The sequence below is a fragment of the Elephantulus edwardii genome, unplaced genomic scaffold (genome assembly GCF_000299155.1).
Source record: "Elephantulus edwardii isolate Elephantulus edwardi_28Jun2011 unplaced genomic scaffold, EleEdw1.0 scaffold00035, whole genome shotgun sequence".
Classification (NCBI taxonomy): domain Eukaryota; kingdom Metazoa; phylum Chordata; class Mammalia; order Macroscelidea; family Macroscelididae; genus Elephantulus; species Elephantulus edwardii.
The window spans coordinates 21386326-21402933 of record NW_006399785.1 but is presented as its reverse complement, the minus strand read 5'-3'; the positions used below and the strand labels follow the sequence as shown (position 1 = coordinate 21402933).

General features: G+C 40.7%; 1 protein-coding gene across 1 annotated transcript in view; it reads right to left on the bottom strand.

Moving 5' to 3' along the window:
• Positions 1 to 16608, bottom strand: part of CLNK (cytokine-dependent hematopoietic cell linker) — a 190065-nt gene that overhangs the window by 94378 nt on the left and 79079 nt on the right. The window contains exons 9-10 of the mRNA XM_006884544.1: positions 14004 to 14031; positions 1833 to 1851 (exon numbers count right to left, since the gene is read on the bottom strand). Of these exons, the coding sequence (XP_006884606.1) occupies positions 1833 to 1851; positions 14004 to 14031 (47 nt within the window). The remainder of the gene's footprint in view (positions 1 to 1832; positions 1852 to 14003; positions 14032 to 16608) is intronic.

Below are 16608 nucleotides of genomic sequence, written 5' to 3'. Positions count from 1 at the left end.
GGTGACTTCAGTAAAGGGCTCTAGTGTCTCAGAGATGGTGAGGATGGCACAGGATTTAGTAGATTTCAGAATGGTTACTCATAGGGCCACTATGAGTCGTACTCTACTCAAAGGCACCTAACAACAACAATTAAAATTTATCCATAATGAAAGAGAAATATAAAGTGATAAACTCAACAGCCTACTGTGGGACCCCTTATTATTTAATAAAGGAAAAAAATTGCAAAATCTTGATGATGTGAACCTCAGCTTTAAAATGCTATGGGAAGGAAATTGGAAGAATGTTCTCGGAAGGGAGGATGGTGGGTACTCTGGACACTTTACCAGGAAGTACCAAAGCCCAGTTGAAGGGTACCATTCTTGTTAAAGCTGAGGATCAACAAAAAAGAAGGCAGCTCTCAGTGAGATTAAGTGGCACAGCGACTGCAGTAATGAGGTCAAAGAGATGGAAGGATGGTGAAGAGAAGACACTTTCATTCTGTGGTATATAAAGTTATTATGAGTCAGGATGGATTCAACAGAACTTATCACAACAAAGGAAGAGTATTAGTCCAGGATAAATTTCCAGTTTCATGAAGTTTTGCTATTTAGGTTTTCATTACTCCATTAGTTCTCTCTAGTAGACCAGAAAGCTAGAATGACTGGGATAGCATAGCCTTTGATAAACGGGAGAAATTTGACACAATTATGATATGACTTGATTGGTGAAATGAGCTCCCAATACCTACAAAGAGTGTTTGATGATCCATAGGTGGGTATAATTTCTTATTTTTTTTTAAATGTCTTTACTATGAAGGCTGCAGAAGTCTGGAAACAGGGGAAGACTTCTATCCCACATGAAAATCTACTATTCATCACTAACACATAATGCGCAACCAAGTGAGGATGGATGCATATTAAAATCTAGCTGCCATTCGGAACAAAGCAGAAAAGCAAAGACATTGTTGAGCTAGGACTTTGAGAAAGTTTCTGGTAATGCAGGGAGGGCAAGTAGAGTAATGGGTGGCAGTATGTTGTTGTTGTTTTTCCATACAAAGAAATTTCTCCATACAAAGGAAAACAAATTGGAAGTTACAGAGGAGATACTCTAAGTGCCCAAGACCACACTGTGAGTTGATGGCCTCTGAAATGCTAATTAATTAGCTTTAATTAAGTCCTAATTAATACTACTGAACTGTTCCTTGCTAGCTCTTTGGGGCATGTTTTAGGATTGTGCATATAATCTTATATTTTTTTACTTTATATGAATGGTGTTTCTTAAGTATGATCAGTATTTCAAAGGTGAATAATAAAGTGTGTGGCATCCTATCATCCAGAAAATTGGTGCTGTGTTGTATTGTACTCCTTGAATTATTGGATTAATGCACTCTTGGATTGAAGATGTGCATGTGTGTGTGCAAGTGAGTTCATGTGTGGGTGTGGCGACATCAGAGAGGAGGAGACAGTGGAACTTCTCCGGCTCAATGCCTTTCCAAAATGGCAGAGGGCATGTTGGCCATGATGACTCTTCGTCAAAAGTCTATGGCTCTAGAAAGATCTCTAGGCAATTTTCAGTAGTCCGGACTTGCCTAGTTTGGGAAGTCCCCCGCTCCATGTTTTAATCACTGCATTTGGCTCTTGAATAGATTATACTTTGATCTTTCTGTTTCTCACGGGGACCATGCCAACTCACTCAGATACAAACATATCCACAAAGAGAGCATACCCATCCATCAAGTCCATAAATCTTGTACCTGAAGTAAGGAACCATTTGTAAATAGTGACTAACATGAATTTTGGAACAGAACTTATTCTAGTGATATTAAGGAAGAAAACAAATGTAAAATACTTACCTTTCTCTGTTCCAAGGACCTGTGTTAAAGAAAATAAAAAAAAATACTGAGTTTCTTCTAGTAATAGAAAATGTAACACAATAATTTCAGTCACTGTTTCAAAGCAATTGCTTAGTAACATTTGGGGAAAATTTTGCTGGTATTTGAGTTTTTTGTTATTATTTTTAAATGTATGAGTAATCTCTAAAAAAATAAAAAATTATACTATATATACATTTAGGCACATGGCAGGAAATAAAGTCAATTCATGGTCCTATACATTACTTTGATCCCTCTAGATTACAACTGAGAACTGCTATCAACAACCTGCATTATGCAGATAACAGAACTTGCTTGCTGAAAGTGAAGAGGACATGAAATTCTTGCTACAGAAGATCAAGGACTACAACTTTTTGTATGGATTACATCTCAACACCAAGAGAACAAAGTTTCTCACAATGGGACTAACAGCCAAGATTATAATAGCTGGAGAAAGAATTGAAACTGTCAATGATTTAATATTCTTTGGCTCAATAATCAACATTCTTAGTATCAGCAGTTAAGAAATCAGGAGCTATATTGCACTGGGCAAGTCCGCTGTCAGGGATCTCTCCAAAACACCAAAGAAGAATGCTGTCAGTTGAAGACTAAAATGTGCCTGATTTGGGCCATGGTCTTTCCAATCACTTGCTATTCATCAGAGAGCTGGACTCTTAAATAGTAGATGTTGTTATATGATGTCAAGTCACTTGTGATTCATAGTGACCTAAAGCCTGCTCTATCAACAACCCTGAACCCTGCTCTATCTTGAATCAACCTCCTTGTCTCTGACACACCTGCCCCCTTTATCCCAGTCACTGAGTTAATCTATCTGTTCCACTTTTGCTGTCGCTCCACCCTTCTGTGCATGATGTCCCTCTCCAAGGACTGATCCCTCCTTGTAATATGCCCAAAGTATGTCAGACAAATCTTCAAAATCCTTGCCTCCAAGGAACAGCCTGGTTTCACCCTCTGCAGAACTAACCTGCTTGTTCTCTAGCTGTCCATAGTAAAAGGAAATAATTTTTTACACATACTGTCATGGGTGCTGAAATGATGAGTAAAAGGGTCTAAGAAGTTTGTACCATCATTATCCCAATTTTAACAGGAAGTACTAATTCTTTCCACATACCTAGTAGACAAAATCATGACAGATGGAGAAAAGACAGAAGCTGTAAACAATTTTACTGGCTCCATAATAAATACCTATGCTATTACTTCACATATATTTGAAACTTATGTAATGAATAAGAAAGATAGGAGGGGGAAAAAAGATGCTTTTGAATTGTGGTATTGGCTAAAAGTATCAGATATACTATGGCCTGTCAAGAGAACAAACAAATCTGTCTTGGAAAAAATGCAGTGTATATTTTCCTTGGAGGTCCGAACAGTGAAACATACTTTATGAATGTTATCAGGAAAGACTTGTCTTTCAAACAAGATCCGTTTGGTAAAGTGGAGGGTCAGAGAAAGAGAGGTAGACCCAAATTATTTAGGAACATTGAAGTTGGTTTGTGGACTAAGGTGTACCTCATTCAGGCCATGGTCTTTTCACTTGCTTCTGCAAGCTAGACAATGAAGAAGGATGACCGAAGAACTGCTCCCTTTGAACTGTGCTGCTGGAGAAGAGTACTATATAGCCCATGGACCACCAAAAGAACAAACAGGTAGGTCTTGGAATAGGTGCAGCCAGCATGTTTCTTTGGAAACCAAGATTATAAAACTTTGTCTCACATGTTGGGCAGGTTGCTAGGAGGGGCTATTTCTTGGTGAGAAATATCACACTTAGAAAGATGGTGAAACAGACAAGACCCTCAACCAGGTTGATTGTAGTGACTGCTGCAATGAACGCAAGTATATCAGAGAATATGAGAATGACACCACATAGACAAGACAGAGTTCAGATCTGTTGTTCATAAGATTACTATCAGTCATACTCAAGCTATTGTTGCTATGTGCCGTTGAGTCGACTCTGACTCATAGTGACCGTATGTACAACAGCTTTGAATTCTGCTCTATCTTGAGCAGATTACATTGTCTCTGATCTACTTAAAACCATTAACCCAGTCACTGAGTTAATCCATCTCACCCAGGGTCTTCCTCTCTTGAGCTGTCCCTCCACTCTTCCAAGCATGATGCCCCTCTCCAAGGACTGGTCCCTCCTTGCAACATGTACAATGTATGTCAGATAGAGCTTCAAAAATCCTTGCTGGTATCTAATAACAACAACAGGTGGTGAATATATAGTAATGTTACATAATACAATAAATAGGAAGGAAGATTAGCCATCCACTTCCGAAATATAACAGGCCTTTGAAAACCCTATGTACAATAAAGCAGGTATAGACTAGAAAAAGAAAAGATGTGACAACTGAGGATGAGCCCTGAAACTTGGAAACACAAAGAAGGAACAGTTGTAAGAAGAAACTAACGATTGGAATGTAGAATGCGAGAAGCATGAATTTAGGAAAAGCGGACATCATTAAGAAATAAATGGAACATGTAAATATTGACATATTAATTATTGGCAAAATGGGATAGATTGGAATGGGATATTTTGAATCATGATCTATTTTGCTGAAGATGAAAAGGTGAGAAAAAAAGGGGTCACTTTCATAATTAAAAAGGTGTTTCTAGATCCATCTTGAAATACAATGTTGTGAGCGGCAGGATAATATACATACACAGACAAGGAAGACCTGTTAGTACCACAATCATTCAAATTTATGCACCAGCCAAAGAGAAGGAAGTAGATGATTTCGACCAACTCTTGCAGTCAGAAATTGATCAAGCATAGTTGGGAACCAGGTGGAAGGGTCAGTAGTTGGAAACCATAGACTAGGTGACAGAAATGGGGCTGAAGATAGAATGAAAGAATTATACACAATTATTTATTCATAGCAAAAACATTTTCTAAAAACACATAAAAACCAGCTATCTGGATTTCACCTGATGGGATGAGCAGGAATCAGCTTGATAACTTCTCTGGAAGGAATGACTGGAGAAGTTCCATATCAGTAGTGAAAACTAGGCCAGGTGCTGATTGCAGAACAGACCACTAATTACTCATATGTGAGTTCAAATTAAAGCTAAAGAAGGTCAAATCAAATCCACAGAAATAAAAATGTGACCTCGAGTCTATCCCACCTGAATTTAAATACCAATTCAGAAATAGATTTGAGGCCTTGAACACTAATGAACGAAGACCAGATGAGGTATGGAAGGAAATCAAGAATATCATCCACGAAGAATGCAAAAGGTCATTACAAAGATAGAAGCAGAGTGAAATGAATTTCAGAAGAGACTGAATATTTGACTAGAGCACTGAGAGGCCAAACCTTCAAAAAAGAAGAAATCAAGAATTTAAGGAACTGAGTAGGAGATTTTAAAGGACAGCATGGGAAGACAAAGCAAAGTATTATAATGAAATTTGCAAAGAACTGGAGTCCAAAAATGAAAAGGGCCTAACTCCCTCAGCATTTTTAAGCTGCTGAAGGAACTAAAGAGAAAATTCAAACTTCAAGTTGCAGTAGTTAAGGATGCTATGGGCAAAATATTGAATGATTCAGGAAGTGTTAAAGGAAGATGGAAGGAGGACACAGAGTTACTGTACCAAAAGGAATTGGCTCACACAGAAGAATTAAAAAACAAACAAACCACAAAACACCAAAAACCACATGTGATGAAGCGGCAATGAAGGAGGAAGTTCAGGCTGCTCTCAAGGACTTGGCAAAAAATAAAGTCCCAGGAATTGATAGAATTCCAATTGACATATTTCAATGAACAGATGCTGCTCTGGATGTGCCCACCAGGCTGTGCCAAGAAATTTTGAGGACAACTACCTAATCAACTGACCAGAAGAGATCCATATTTATTCCTATTCCAAAAAAAAGGCGGCCCAAAAGTGTGGAAATTTTTGTACAGTATCACTCATATCACACATAAGCAAAATCATGTTGAAGATTATCCAAAAACAAGTGGAACAGCACATTGACAGTGACCAGAAATACAAGCTGGGTTTAGAAGAGAATGTGGCACTAGAAATATTCTTGCCAATGTCAGATGGTTCTTGACAGAAAGCAAAGAGTACCAGAGGGGTATCTATTTGTGTTCCATTGACTATGAAAGGATATTTGACTGTGTGAATCAAAACAAATTGTGGTTAACCTTGAGGAGACTAGGAATCCCAGGACACTTGATTGTGCTAATGAGAAACCTATATTTGAACCAGGAAGTGGTCCTCAGAACAGAGCAAGGAAATACTGCATGGTTCAATATCACAAAGGGAGTGCATCAGGGATGCATCCTATCTCCATAACTTTTCAATCTATATGCAGAACAGATCATTCGGGAAGCTGGGTTTTGTGAGGAGGAATGTGGCATCAGGATTAGAGGAAGAATCATCAACAACCCCTGTTGTGCATATGACATGACCTTGCTTGCTGGAACTGAGGAGGAACTGAAGCACTTATTGCAGAAGGTCAAGGACTATAGTCATCAATGTGGATCGAAGCTCAACATCAAGAAGGCAAAGATTCTCACCACTGGACCAATTGGCAGCACCATGATAGATGGAGAAGAGATTGAGGTTGTTAACAATTACAGCTTGCTAGCCTCCACAATCAACACTCTTGGCACCAGCAGTCAGGAAATCGAAAGACTAATTGTACTAGGTAAGTCAGGGACTTTTCCAGACTACTGAGAAGCAACGATGTCAGTCTAGAGACTAAGATGTGCTTGATCCAGTCCATGATTTTCACAATTACTTGCTATGCATCAGAGAACTGGCCAATGACTAAGGATGGCAGAAGAAGAACTGATGTCTTTGAGTTGTGGTGCTGAAGAAGGGGACCACAAAGAAAACACAAAGGTCTCTCTTGGAGAGGGTGAAACCAAATTTCTTCTTGGAGGCACTGATTTTTTAAAATTTTATTTTATACTGGTTTATTTATTTATAAAGTTCCTATACATTGTTTTTCACACCAGATCTTTCCACTTCATTCCATCCATCAATTGTGCTACTCTAGGATTTTCACAGATCCCCTTGCCCCCCACCCATCCTCAGCCCTCTACTCCCCCCTCCCCACTCCTTGAATCCTCATACTCTACAATAAAGGTCTTATAAAACAGTCTTCCTTATGGGACCGAGTTCACTTAGCATAATGCTCTCTAGTCCTTCTCAACTTAGGTAGTAATTACAGAATCACTGCTCCCACGTGCTGTGTAGTACTCCATCATGTGAATGTACCATAATTTCACATGATTGTGGTTGGACATTGGGCTGTTTCCATGTTCTTACCATGGTGAATAATGCTGCTATGAACATTGGTGTATAAGCCTCCGTTTATGCCTCAGTTTTCTTTTTCTCAGGGTATATTTCAATCAGTAATATAGCAGGTTCATATGGAATTTATATGTTCAGCCTTTTGAGGAAATGCCAAACTGACTTCCAGAGTTGTACCATTTACAATCCCACCAACAATGTATAAGAGTTCCTATCTCTCCACATTCTCTGTAACATTTCTTTAGTCGCCGACCTGTTAAAATTTTCCACACCTACTGAAATGAGATGATTTTGTATCTGGTGTGAGATGTGGATTCTGTTTCAGCTCTTTGCAGGTAGCAGTCCAGTGTTGCCAGCATCATTTATTGAAAAGGTTATCATTTTCCCATTTGGTAGGTTTTATTTCTTTTTTCGAATATCAGTTGCCAATAGTTAGGTCTGTTTCTGGGTTCTCAATTCTATTCCATTGGTCTGTGTGCCTGTCATTGTGAAAGTACCATGCTGTTTTGGTTACTACTCTTGGGGAGTAGGTTTTGAGGTGCGAGAGTGCTATGCTTCCCACTTCATCTTTGTTTCTCAGAAGTGCTTTGCTTAGTCAGGGTCTCTTTGGAATCGAGGATTTTGAAGCTCTGGCTCACATACTTTGGGCAGGTGGCCAGGAGGGACTGATTCTTGGAGAAGGATATTATGCTTGGAAAGTTGGAGGAACAGAGCAGGTGAAAAGACTCTGGATGAGATGGATTTATACAGTGACTGGGGCAATGGGGGTAGTTGTGTTGAAGTCAGTGAAACTGACTCAAGACAGTTCAGGCTTCAAAACTGTTGTGCATAAGGTCACTATGAGTAGCTGGTGACTTGATGGCACATAACAACAACAACAATACAATAAATTCTAGATAAAAATGGCACCTATCAACAATAAGAAATGTCATAAAACAAAATGTTTGCAGAGTTGGATAGGACATAAATTTGCTTTGACAACTTTTACCAAAATCATACGTAATAGAAAAGCAAGAAGAATAAGGAACCAGTTTAAAAAAATGCTTAGAGAGACACTGTGTGTATGTCTTCTGTGGACATAGCCACTACACAAGCTCTTTCTTTTCAGGACCTTGGTCTTTCTTTTTGTTGCTGTATATCATCAAGTTGGAACTAACTCCTTGCTGACCCTCCAGTAAATTTTCAGATGTAAATCACGGGACAGGAGGTCGCTTATTTTTTTCCCTCTAAGCAGCTGGTGGTTTGGAACTTAGTGCCTTTAGATTGATAGCACTAGGCTACCAGAGTCTCCGAGGGGTTTGGAAAGAGCACATACATTTAAATATAGATAACAACTCAAGGCCAATGCATAGGTCAAGAGGAAAGGATGAATCCATTCTAAGGATAGATTTGGATGTCTTTCCACTGACTCTGCCCCAGGATTTGGATCTAAGCAGTTCAAGGAGCTCCTTCAGATGCAGGGATTGTCAGAGGGCGGACAAACTAGGCTGTAAAAATGCTGAAAACTCCTCTAGCTGGGATAGGAGTTGTGCTATTTGCTTGAGAACCAGTTAACTTCTAGCTTGAGGGATCTGAATTAAAAATCAAATGAAATTAGGAAAATGAGGTGAAATCTCTCTAGTTGCCCTACTTTAATGCTTTGTCTTTATTGTGAAAAAAGAAATATATTCAAGTTAGCTAGTAAACTCTCTTTTACTCATTCCTTTCTACTTCTTTTTTCCTTCCTTCACTCTATTTTCTTATTATTTTAGCTCAGAGTGTCTCTGTTTTCTAAGACAGGGGCATTGAGAGGTGGGGGTAGGGAGCCCTGGCCTTATTATCTGTGAGCTGTGGGGAGTCTGGCCACTTCCTTGCAGCTCCCTCACTCTTCAGGTTGTTGTGAAGATAATTAGAGAGAGAATGATTCTCTTCTTTGAAAGCTGTTAAGTGTGATGCAAATTGTGGGGGGTGGCAAGTGCAGTTTTTGCTGGATGGATTCTAGCTCACAAGACAAGCACTTAACACTCACAGGCAAAGCCATGACCTTTACCCTGCCAGATGGAATCCTGTGGCAGGGAAATGACCTTGAGTCTCAGCTCAAAGAGACTAAGGGGGAGTGTCTTCTGAAAGACCAGCAAGTAGGAGGAAGCTTTCCCACTAGATCAGGAGGATCACTGCTTCTCTGCTTCTAGCAGAACGCCAACCACCAGTTTCCAAGATCACAAGCTCCCTGTTGTTTATGGTGATCTCACCATGGTTTTCTTGCTTTTTACTGCCTGCAAGTCCCCCTGTTCCTCTCAGACTGATCAATGAGTTATAGACTAGAAGTCCCTTTGCAAGACAATGTTCTGCTACTTTAGATACATAAGCCTGGCCAATAGTAAGGAAGAGAGGGAGTCTCTGAGTTATAGGAGTTTGTTGTTGTTGTTATGTACCGTCGAGTCACTTGCGACTCATAGTGACCCTATGTACAACAGCCCTATACTCCCCTCTGTCCTGTGCCAATCGCACTGTCTCTGACACTCCCATCCCAAATATCTCAGTCACTGAATCAATCTACCTCATAGAGGGCCTTCCTCTCCTGCGCCGTCCCTCCACCCTCCCAAGCATGATGTCCCTCTCCAAGGACCAGTCTTTCCTCACAACATGTCCAAAGTATGTTAGATGGAGCCTCAGAATCCTTGCCTCCAAGGAGCCACCTGGTTTAACCCTTTCCAGGACAAATCTGTTTGTTTTCCTAGCAGTCCATGGTATTCTCAGTACTCTTCTCCAGCACCACAGCTCAAAGGCATCAGTTCTCCTTCTATCCTCCTTGGTCATTGTCCAACTCTCTGATGCATAACAGGTGATTGCGAAGACCATGGCCTGTATCAGACGCACCTTAGTCTCCAGAGAGACACCATTGCTCTTCAGCACTTTGGAGAGGTCCCTAACAGCAGACTTTCCATGGCAATGCACTTTTTAATTTCCTGGCTGCTGGTGCCAAGACTGTTGACTACAGAACCAAGCAAACTAAAGCTGTGTACAATCTCAATCTCTTCACCATCCATCCTGATGCTGCCAATTGGAGTTTGTTAGTGGCTTGCAAGTCCCTTTGAAATTGTGGTGGCCCTGTGTGTTTCACAGCAGAACTGTTCCATCCAATTTTTAGGCTGTGACTTTTTGGAAAAAGATCATCTTGAGTGTCTCTGTCTTCCAAGGGACCGCTGGCTGGGTTTGAACCACTAGCCTTTTGGTTAGTAGTTGTTGTGTGCCGTTGAGTTGGAAGTGAACTATAGCTGATCCTCCAGCAGGTTTTCAGAGGCGGTAATCACACTGGAGGGGATTGGCCATCCTCCTGCAGAGCAGCTAGTGCATTTGAACCACATGCCTTTGGGATTGCAGCTCAGCTTCTTACCACTAGACTACCAGGGTGTCCTGTGCTAGCCTCATCTTGTCTGACATTTATGAGGCCACTGCTGCAGTCACTGTGTCAGTCCACCTTATTCAGGGTCTTCCTCTCTTTGCTCTGACCCTCCACATTTCCAAACATGATATTCCTTTCCAAAGATTAGCCTCTCCTAATAACATGCCCAAAGTATGTGAGGCAAAGTTATGTCATCTTTGTCTCTGGCTGCACTTTCTGTTCATTATTTTGGCAGTCCCTGGGATATTCAGCACTCTTCTCCAAACCACAACGGAAAACCATCAATGTTTCTTCTGCCATCTTTTATTTGTTGCCAAGCTGACCTCATTGGTCTTCAATATTTTGGAGAGGTCTCTGATTGCAGACTTTCCCAGTGCAATGTGTTTCCTTATCTCCTGACTGCTGGTACTAAGGTTGTTGATAGGAAGTCTAGCTAACCTCATTGTATGACTGAAGAGATAGAAATCTGGGGAGGGTAACTAGAAGATCACTTGCCAGAGTTTGCACAACTAGTAGGAGATGGATCAGGATTTGATCCAAGGCAGTGTGATTCTGAATCTCATATTTATTCTCTTGTTCAATCCTATCTTTACTGTGAAGAACGAATGGCAAGCTTTAATACTGCTCCCAGTGTTCTGCTGCAATGGTGGAGACTTGAAGGAAGCAATGGGCACTCCATGTCTTTCCTCTGGAGGCAGGCATGTGTTTAACTGTGCTCGTGACCCTGACCCTCCATCTCATTTCTAAGCCTGTAAGTCTTAACAGGAACAGACCGATCCCAGTATGCTGCCGGGGCTCTCTAAGCACTGAACACATTGTTGTTGTTATGTGCCATTGGGTAGGGCACAACTCATAGTGACAGGGTTCAGATCCGTTGTTTATAGGGTCACTACGAGTAACTATGAGCCCTGAACAGAGATGACAAAAAAGAATCTTGGCTTAAATTCTGAATCTTCTTTTATTTTGCTTCAACCCAAACTTCCTTCCTTCAAAATAGTGATAGTAAAGTATTAGGTTGTTGTTCAGTGGTTGAACTTGACCATGCAAAGACTGTGTGCTTGATTGTTGACATAGAGGTAGGTGATTCCAGCCCACACAGGGGCACCATTGAAGAAGTCCAGCCCAATGAACCCATTGCTGTTAATTCCAACTAAAGGTGATCTTCCATTGAGTGTCTAAGGTGGAAATCTTAATAGGAGAGAATGACATCATCCTTCTCCATTGGTGTCACTGCTGGATTTGGTTTTTTTTATTATTATTATTAAATTTTATTAATTTTAATGAACATTTACAGGGATTTTGGGTTTTCATTCCTTCATTGCTGCACCATTCTCTCTACCCTCCTCCCCAGTTTGTTCTTCTTCCCCCGCCATCCGAATGTCTGTTTTAATTGTCCTATTGCCACAGTGCTTGTCAAAGTCTCACTGCTGGATTTGAACTGCTGACTTTTGGGTTAGCAGCCCAACATAAAATTACTCTATGCTACCAGGGCTCTTTCTATGTAAGAAAAGTTCTGGTGATCTACTTCTGTTTAGATTAACTAAAAACTCGCTGGCTCCAAGTTGATTCTGACCAGCAGTGACCTCATAGGACAGAGTACCACTGCCTCACAAGGTTTTCAAGGTTACAATCGTTAGGGAAGCTTAGTGGCACCTCTCTCCTTAGAAACAAGCTGGTCCGATGAGGGAGGTTTTCTTTTTTTTTTTTTTTTCTTTTTCAAAGAGAAGAGCAAACTGGAGGGGAGGGATGGGCAGGGAGAAACGTGCAACAATGAATGAATGGAAATCCAAAATCTCTGTAAATGTTCACTAAAATTAATAAAATAAAATAAAAAAAAATATGCTGGTCCATGTGACACACCAATGTTTTGGTTAGCAGCTTAGTGCTTTCACCACGGTGCCACCGAAGTTCCTTAAGGCCAAGAAAACCCTATTGGTCATGTCTATTCCTTGAACAGGGGAATCATGCTTGCCAAGGTGGAGGGGATCAGTGAAGAAGATGAAGACCCTCAACCAAGTGGATTGGCATGGTGACTGCAGTGATGGGCTTGAGCGTCAGAGATTGTGAGGATGGCACAGGATAGGATGGGGTTCTGATCTGTTGTTCAGGGATCACTATGAGTTGGACTTGACTGGATGGTAAAACAACCTTGGAAGCAGAAGTGGCATCCACTTCTGAAATAGCTTGCTTCTGGAAATGCTATGAACCTGGAGAAAGGGTGAAAGTTATACAAATGTTCAGGTCTTTCAATCATAGCATCGCTATGAGTGTCCTACGACTCAATGACATTTAACAACAACAATAACAACTCTGCAATATAGGAGACCCCACATGAGGGATAATGGTACATCTTCTTTACTCTTTAAGTGCAGAAGAATCTCAGTATGTTCTAGTCAGATTGACACAGGGTGAGTGTGGGGATCCCTGACCATTGGGCTTTCAGAGCCTGGCCTTAGTGTCTGCCAGCTGGAATTATCATAGTTATGATGAGAATTAAATGACACAGTGTCTGAAGCAGATAGTATCCTGTGCATAAATACCGACTGAATGCTTTGCCACAGAGTTGATTCCAACTCACAGCAGCCCTTTAGAACAGGGTAGGGCTGTCCCATGAGTCTCTGAGACTATTGTTCTCACAGATGGAGACTAGCACGTCTTTCTTCCACACAGTGACTGGTAGGTTTGAACCAATGACCTTTCAGTTTGCTGCTGAGACCTTCACCACTGCACTAAAAGAGTCCTTCATCTTGTCTACACTCACTTCCTGACCCCGCAGGAAGAGTACAGCTTTCCCATAGGGTTTCTAAGACAACAGATTTTTATAATAACATATTTCCAATCTCTCTCCTAAGGTGTAGCTGAGGTGATTTGAACCTCTGACCTTGAGGCTAAGGGTGTTGTTAGGTACCATCGAGTTAAGTATGACTTATAGTGACACCGTGAATAATCGATCTGAACGTTGTCCTATCCCATGCTATCCTAACAATCTTGGACACACCCAAGCCATTGCCTCAGTCATTGTGTCAGCCCAATTGGGTAAAGGCCTGCTCCTTTCTCGCAGCCACTCCACTTTTCCAAGCATGACGTCACTCTCCAAGGAGTAACCTCTACTAGCAACATGTCCAAAGTGGGTGGGACAAAACTTCATCATCTTTGCGTCCAAGGAGTACTCTGGCTGCACCTTCTCCAAGACATATCTGTTTGTTCTTTTGAAAATCCGTGGGATCTTCAGGACTCTTCTCTAACACCACCGTTGAAAGGCATCCATTCTTCTTCTGTCATCTTTAGTCATTAATTATTCAGTTCTCAGATGACTAGCCAGTGACAGAAAAGACCATGGCCTGAAATCAGGTGCACCTGATGGACGCGAATCAAACATCAATAGTCAAGCATTTTCACCCCAACACCAGCAAGACTCCCGACTTCACTGTAGCAAACATTTCATAAATGCTTCTATGTTTCCCAGGGAAACAGGGCTACTTACCTCACTTAAGTCCTTAAAGCTTATCTGCCTGAAAGAAAAAGAAGTCGTGTTATATAAAATACAGCTTATAATGATTAAGATAAAATGAGATTTTGAGCCCTTGCAAACCTTGGGTTACAGTTTCATTGCGAAATTAATAGCCCATAGTCTAGTGTGCTATTTATTACTAGGCTATAAAACTAAAGCCAGGTTATTTTTGTCATAATTTTCCAAGAAAAGAAATTATGAGCCAGTATAAAAGGTGATAACATAAAGAGCAGAGAGCATGAATAAACTCACTTCTCATTGAGGTAGGGAAAAGGTATAAAGACCATTGTCATTCCTGCTGACATTCAGCTTTCCAGGTTAAATTTCATTGGGACACTCAGACCTGCTGTCATTAGACTTCTTGCCTTTAAAATAATGACTTTGATTTTTAAAGCTTTTAGGTTTTTGCTTTAAGAAAGCAGAGAGACTTTCAAATAGGAAGCTGTCTAGGAAAGTATTCTCCAAAGAAAGAAGTTTCACAAAGAGGACTGAGACAAAAACAAAAACATAAATTATAGTAAGGACATACTTTAAATGGAATTTGATAATGAGGTCACAGACTGATCTCAAAATAAACCCCACGCCTTTAAGTTTCCTTGGCAAAGTACCTCTTAAATATTTTCTTCCCTGTCATTGGAAAGACTCTCTTGACTAGCTGATGTAGAAATGTGAAGGAATGAAAATTACTTGTAGGGTTTTTTTAAATTTTATTTATTTTTTTATGGGTACTGTCAAATCAGATCTGACTGGTACAGGAGGAGATTGTCCCTCCTTCTCCAGCAGAGCATTTGGTGGATTCAAACCACACACCTCAGGGATTGCAGTGGAGCTTCTTGCTACTAGGCCACCAGAGCGTGCCAATTTGTGTTTATTGACCACCATTGTTAGGAGGAGATTGAAGTAAGACAACTGTAAATGCAGCAGATATTGTTGTTGTTTGGTGCCATTGGATTAACTATAACTCATAGCTACCCTATGAATGATGGATCTAGACCCTGCCCTATCCAATGTCATCCTTCTCTGCCCCTCTGAGACCATTGTTAGAGTCACTCTGTCAATCTCGCTCATTGAGGGTCTTCCTCCTGCCTTTTTTGCTGGCATGGTACTCTTTTCCAAGGACTGACTCCTTCTAACAACATACTGAAATGCCACCATCTTTCTCTCTAAGTGTCACTTCGGTTGCAACCTGTCCAAGACGTATTTATTCTTTTGTCAGTCCATGGGATAAGTCAGTATTATTTTCCAACACCACAGTTAAAACACATCAATTCTTCTATAATCTTTATTCATTGCCCAGCAATCAGACGCATAGTAAATAATTGAAAAGACCGTGGCTTAGATCAGATGCACCTTAGTCTTTAAACTGACATTCTTGCTCTTGAAAAAATTCCATCAACCCAACTCTGTCAGTGAAAATGTGTGACTTGAAAGCCCTGGAGACTGGAGTCATAAAAGCCAACCTGTGTGCGGTCGGATTATTCCAGAAACACAAGGTCCTGTGGCGAAGTCTCAGGTCTCTGGACAATCGGCAACTGTACTGTGGTGTTCATGAAGAACACGGAGAACACTGTGGACTTCCAGAACGAGCAAGCCCATCTCAGAGGAAGTACAGTCAAGATGCTTCTTAGGAAAAAGGGAGATGGAACTTTGCTCTGTTACCTCAGACATGCCATCAGGAGGAACAACTGCTAGAAAGGTCTATCACAGTGGGCAAAGTGGGGAGCTCTGGTGGTGTAGTTCATAGGGTGTTGTGTTGTGACCCACAAAGCTGGATTTTCAGAGACTTGAACACATCAGCTGCTCCATAGGAGACAGATCGGCAGTCTCCTCCAGTTGTCGTTTACAACATTGGGAACCCAGTAAAGGTCAAAGTTGACTCAATGGCTATGAATTTGGTTTTGAGTGGTCAGTTAGAGGGTTAGTGAACATGAGAGAAACTCTTAGTGACATAGATGGAACCAAGAATCAAAACAAGGAGCTCACGTGCACCAATGATCATGAAGATGGTACAAAGCATCAATACTAAATAGAGGACAAGATAAAAACGGAGGAAATCTATGAAATGGATTGACACAGCACTCAGACAGCTCATACATAGCCTGACGATAACATGAAAGCATGACGTAACATGATGATGACCACGCACTGGGCAACATTCCATTTTATTATTCAAAGGGATGCCTTACTTAACTCGAGGCACCTAACAAAATCAGAGATTCCACATTTCCGATCTCTTATTTCTTTTCTCTCTTCTGAGATAATACATCTGTACATGCTACCCTTCCCTTTTAAATTGCCCAACTGAGAAGATAAAGACACATAAAGAGGTAATGAAGTAGAACAAGCTCCCATGGTGGTAATTACTCTGGGGTTAAATGAGCCCAATCTCTGTGATTTGCACTGAGGTTATATTAGAGATTTTAACAGATTGGCCAGATGGCTTCAACTTACAATGCACAGTTGATTTTTTTTTTTTTTTTTAGACTTAGGATTTTTAAGTTATGGAGTCAAGAGCTTTGATTCACTTCATAAAGGGTGTGAGCAGTTTAAGATAATTCTAATTTTTCTGTATTTGTGT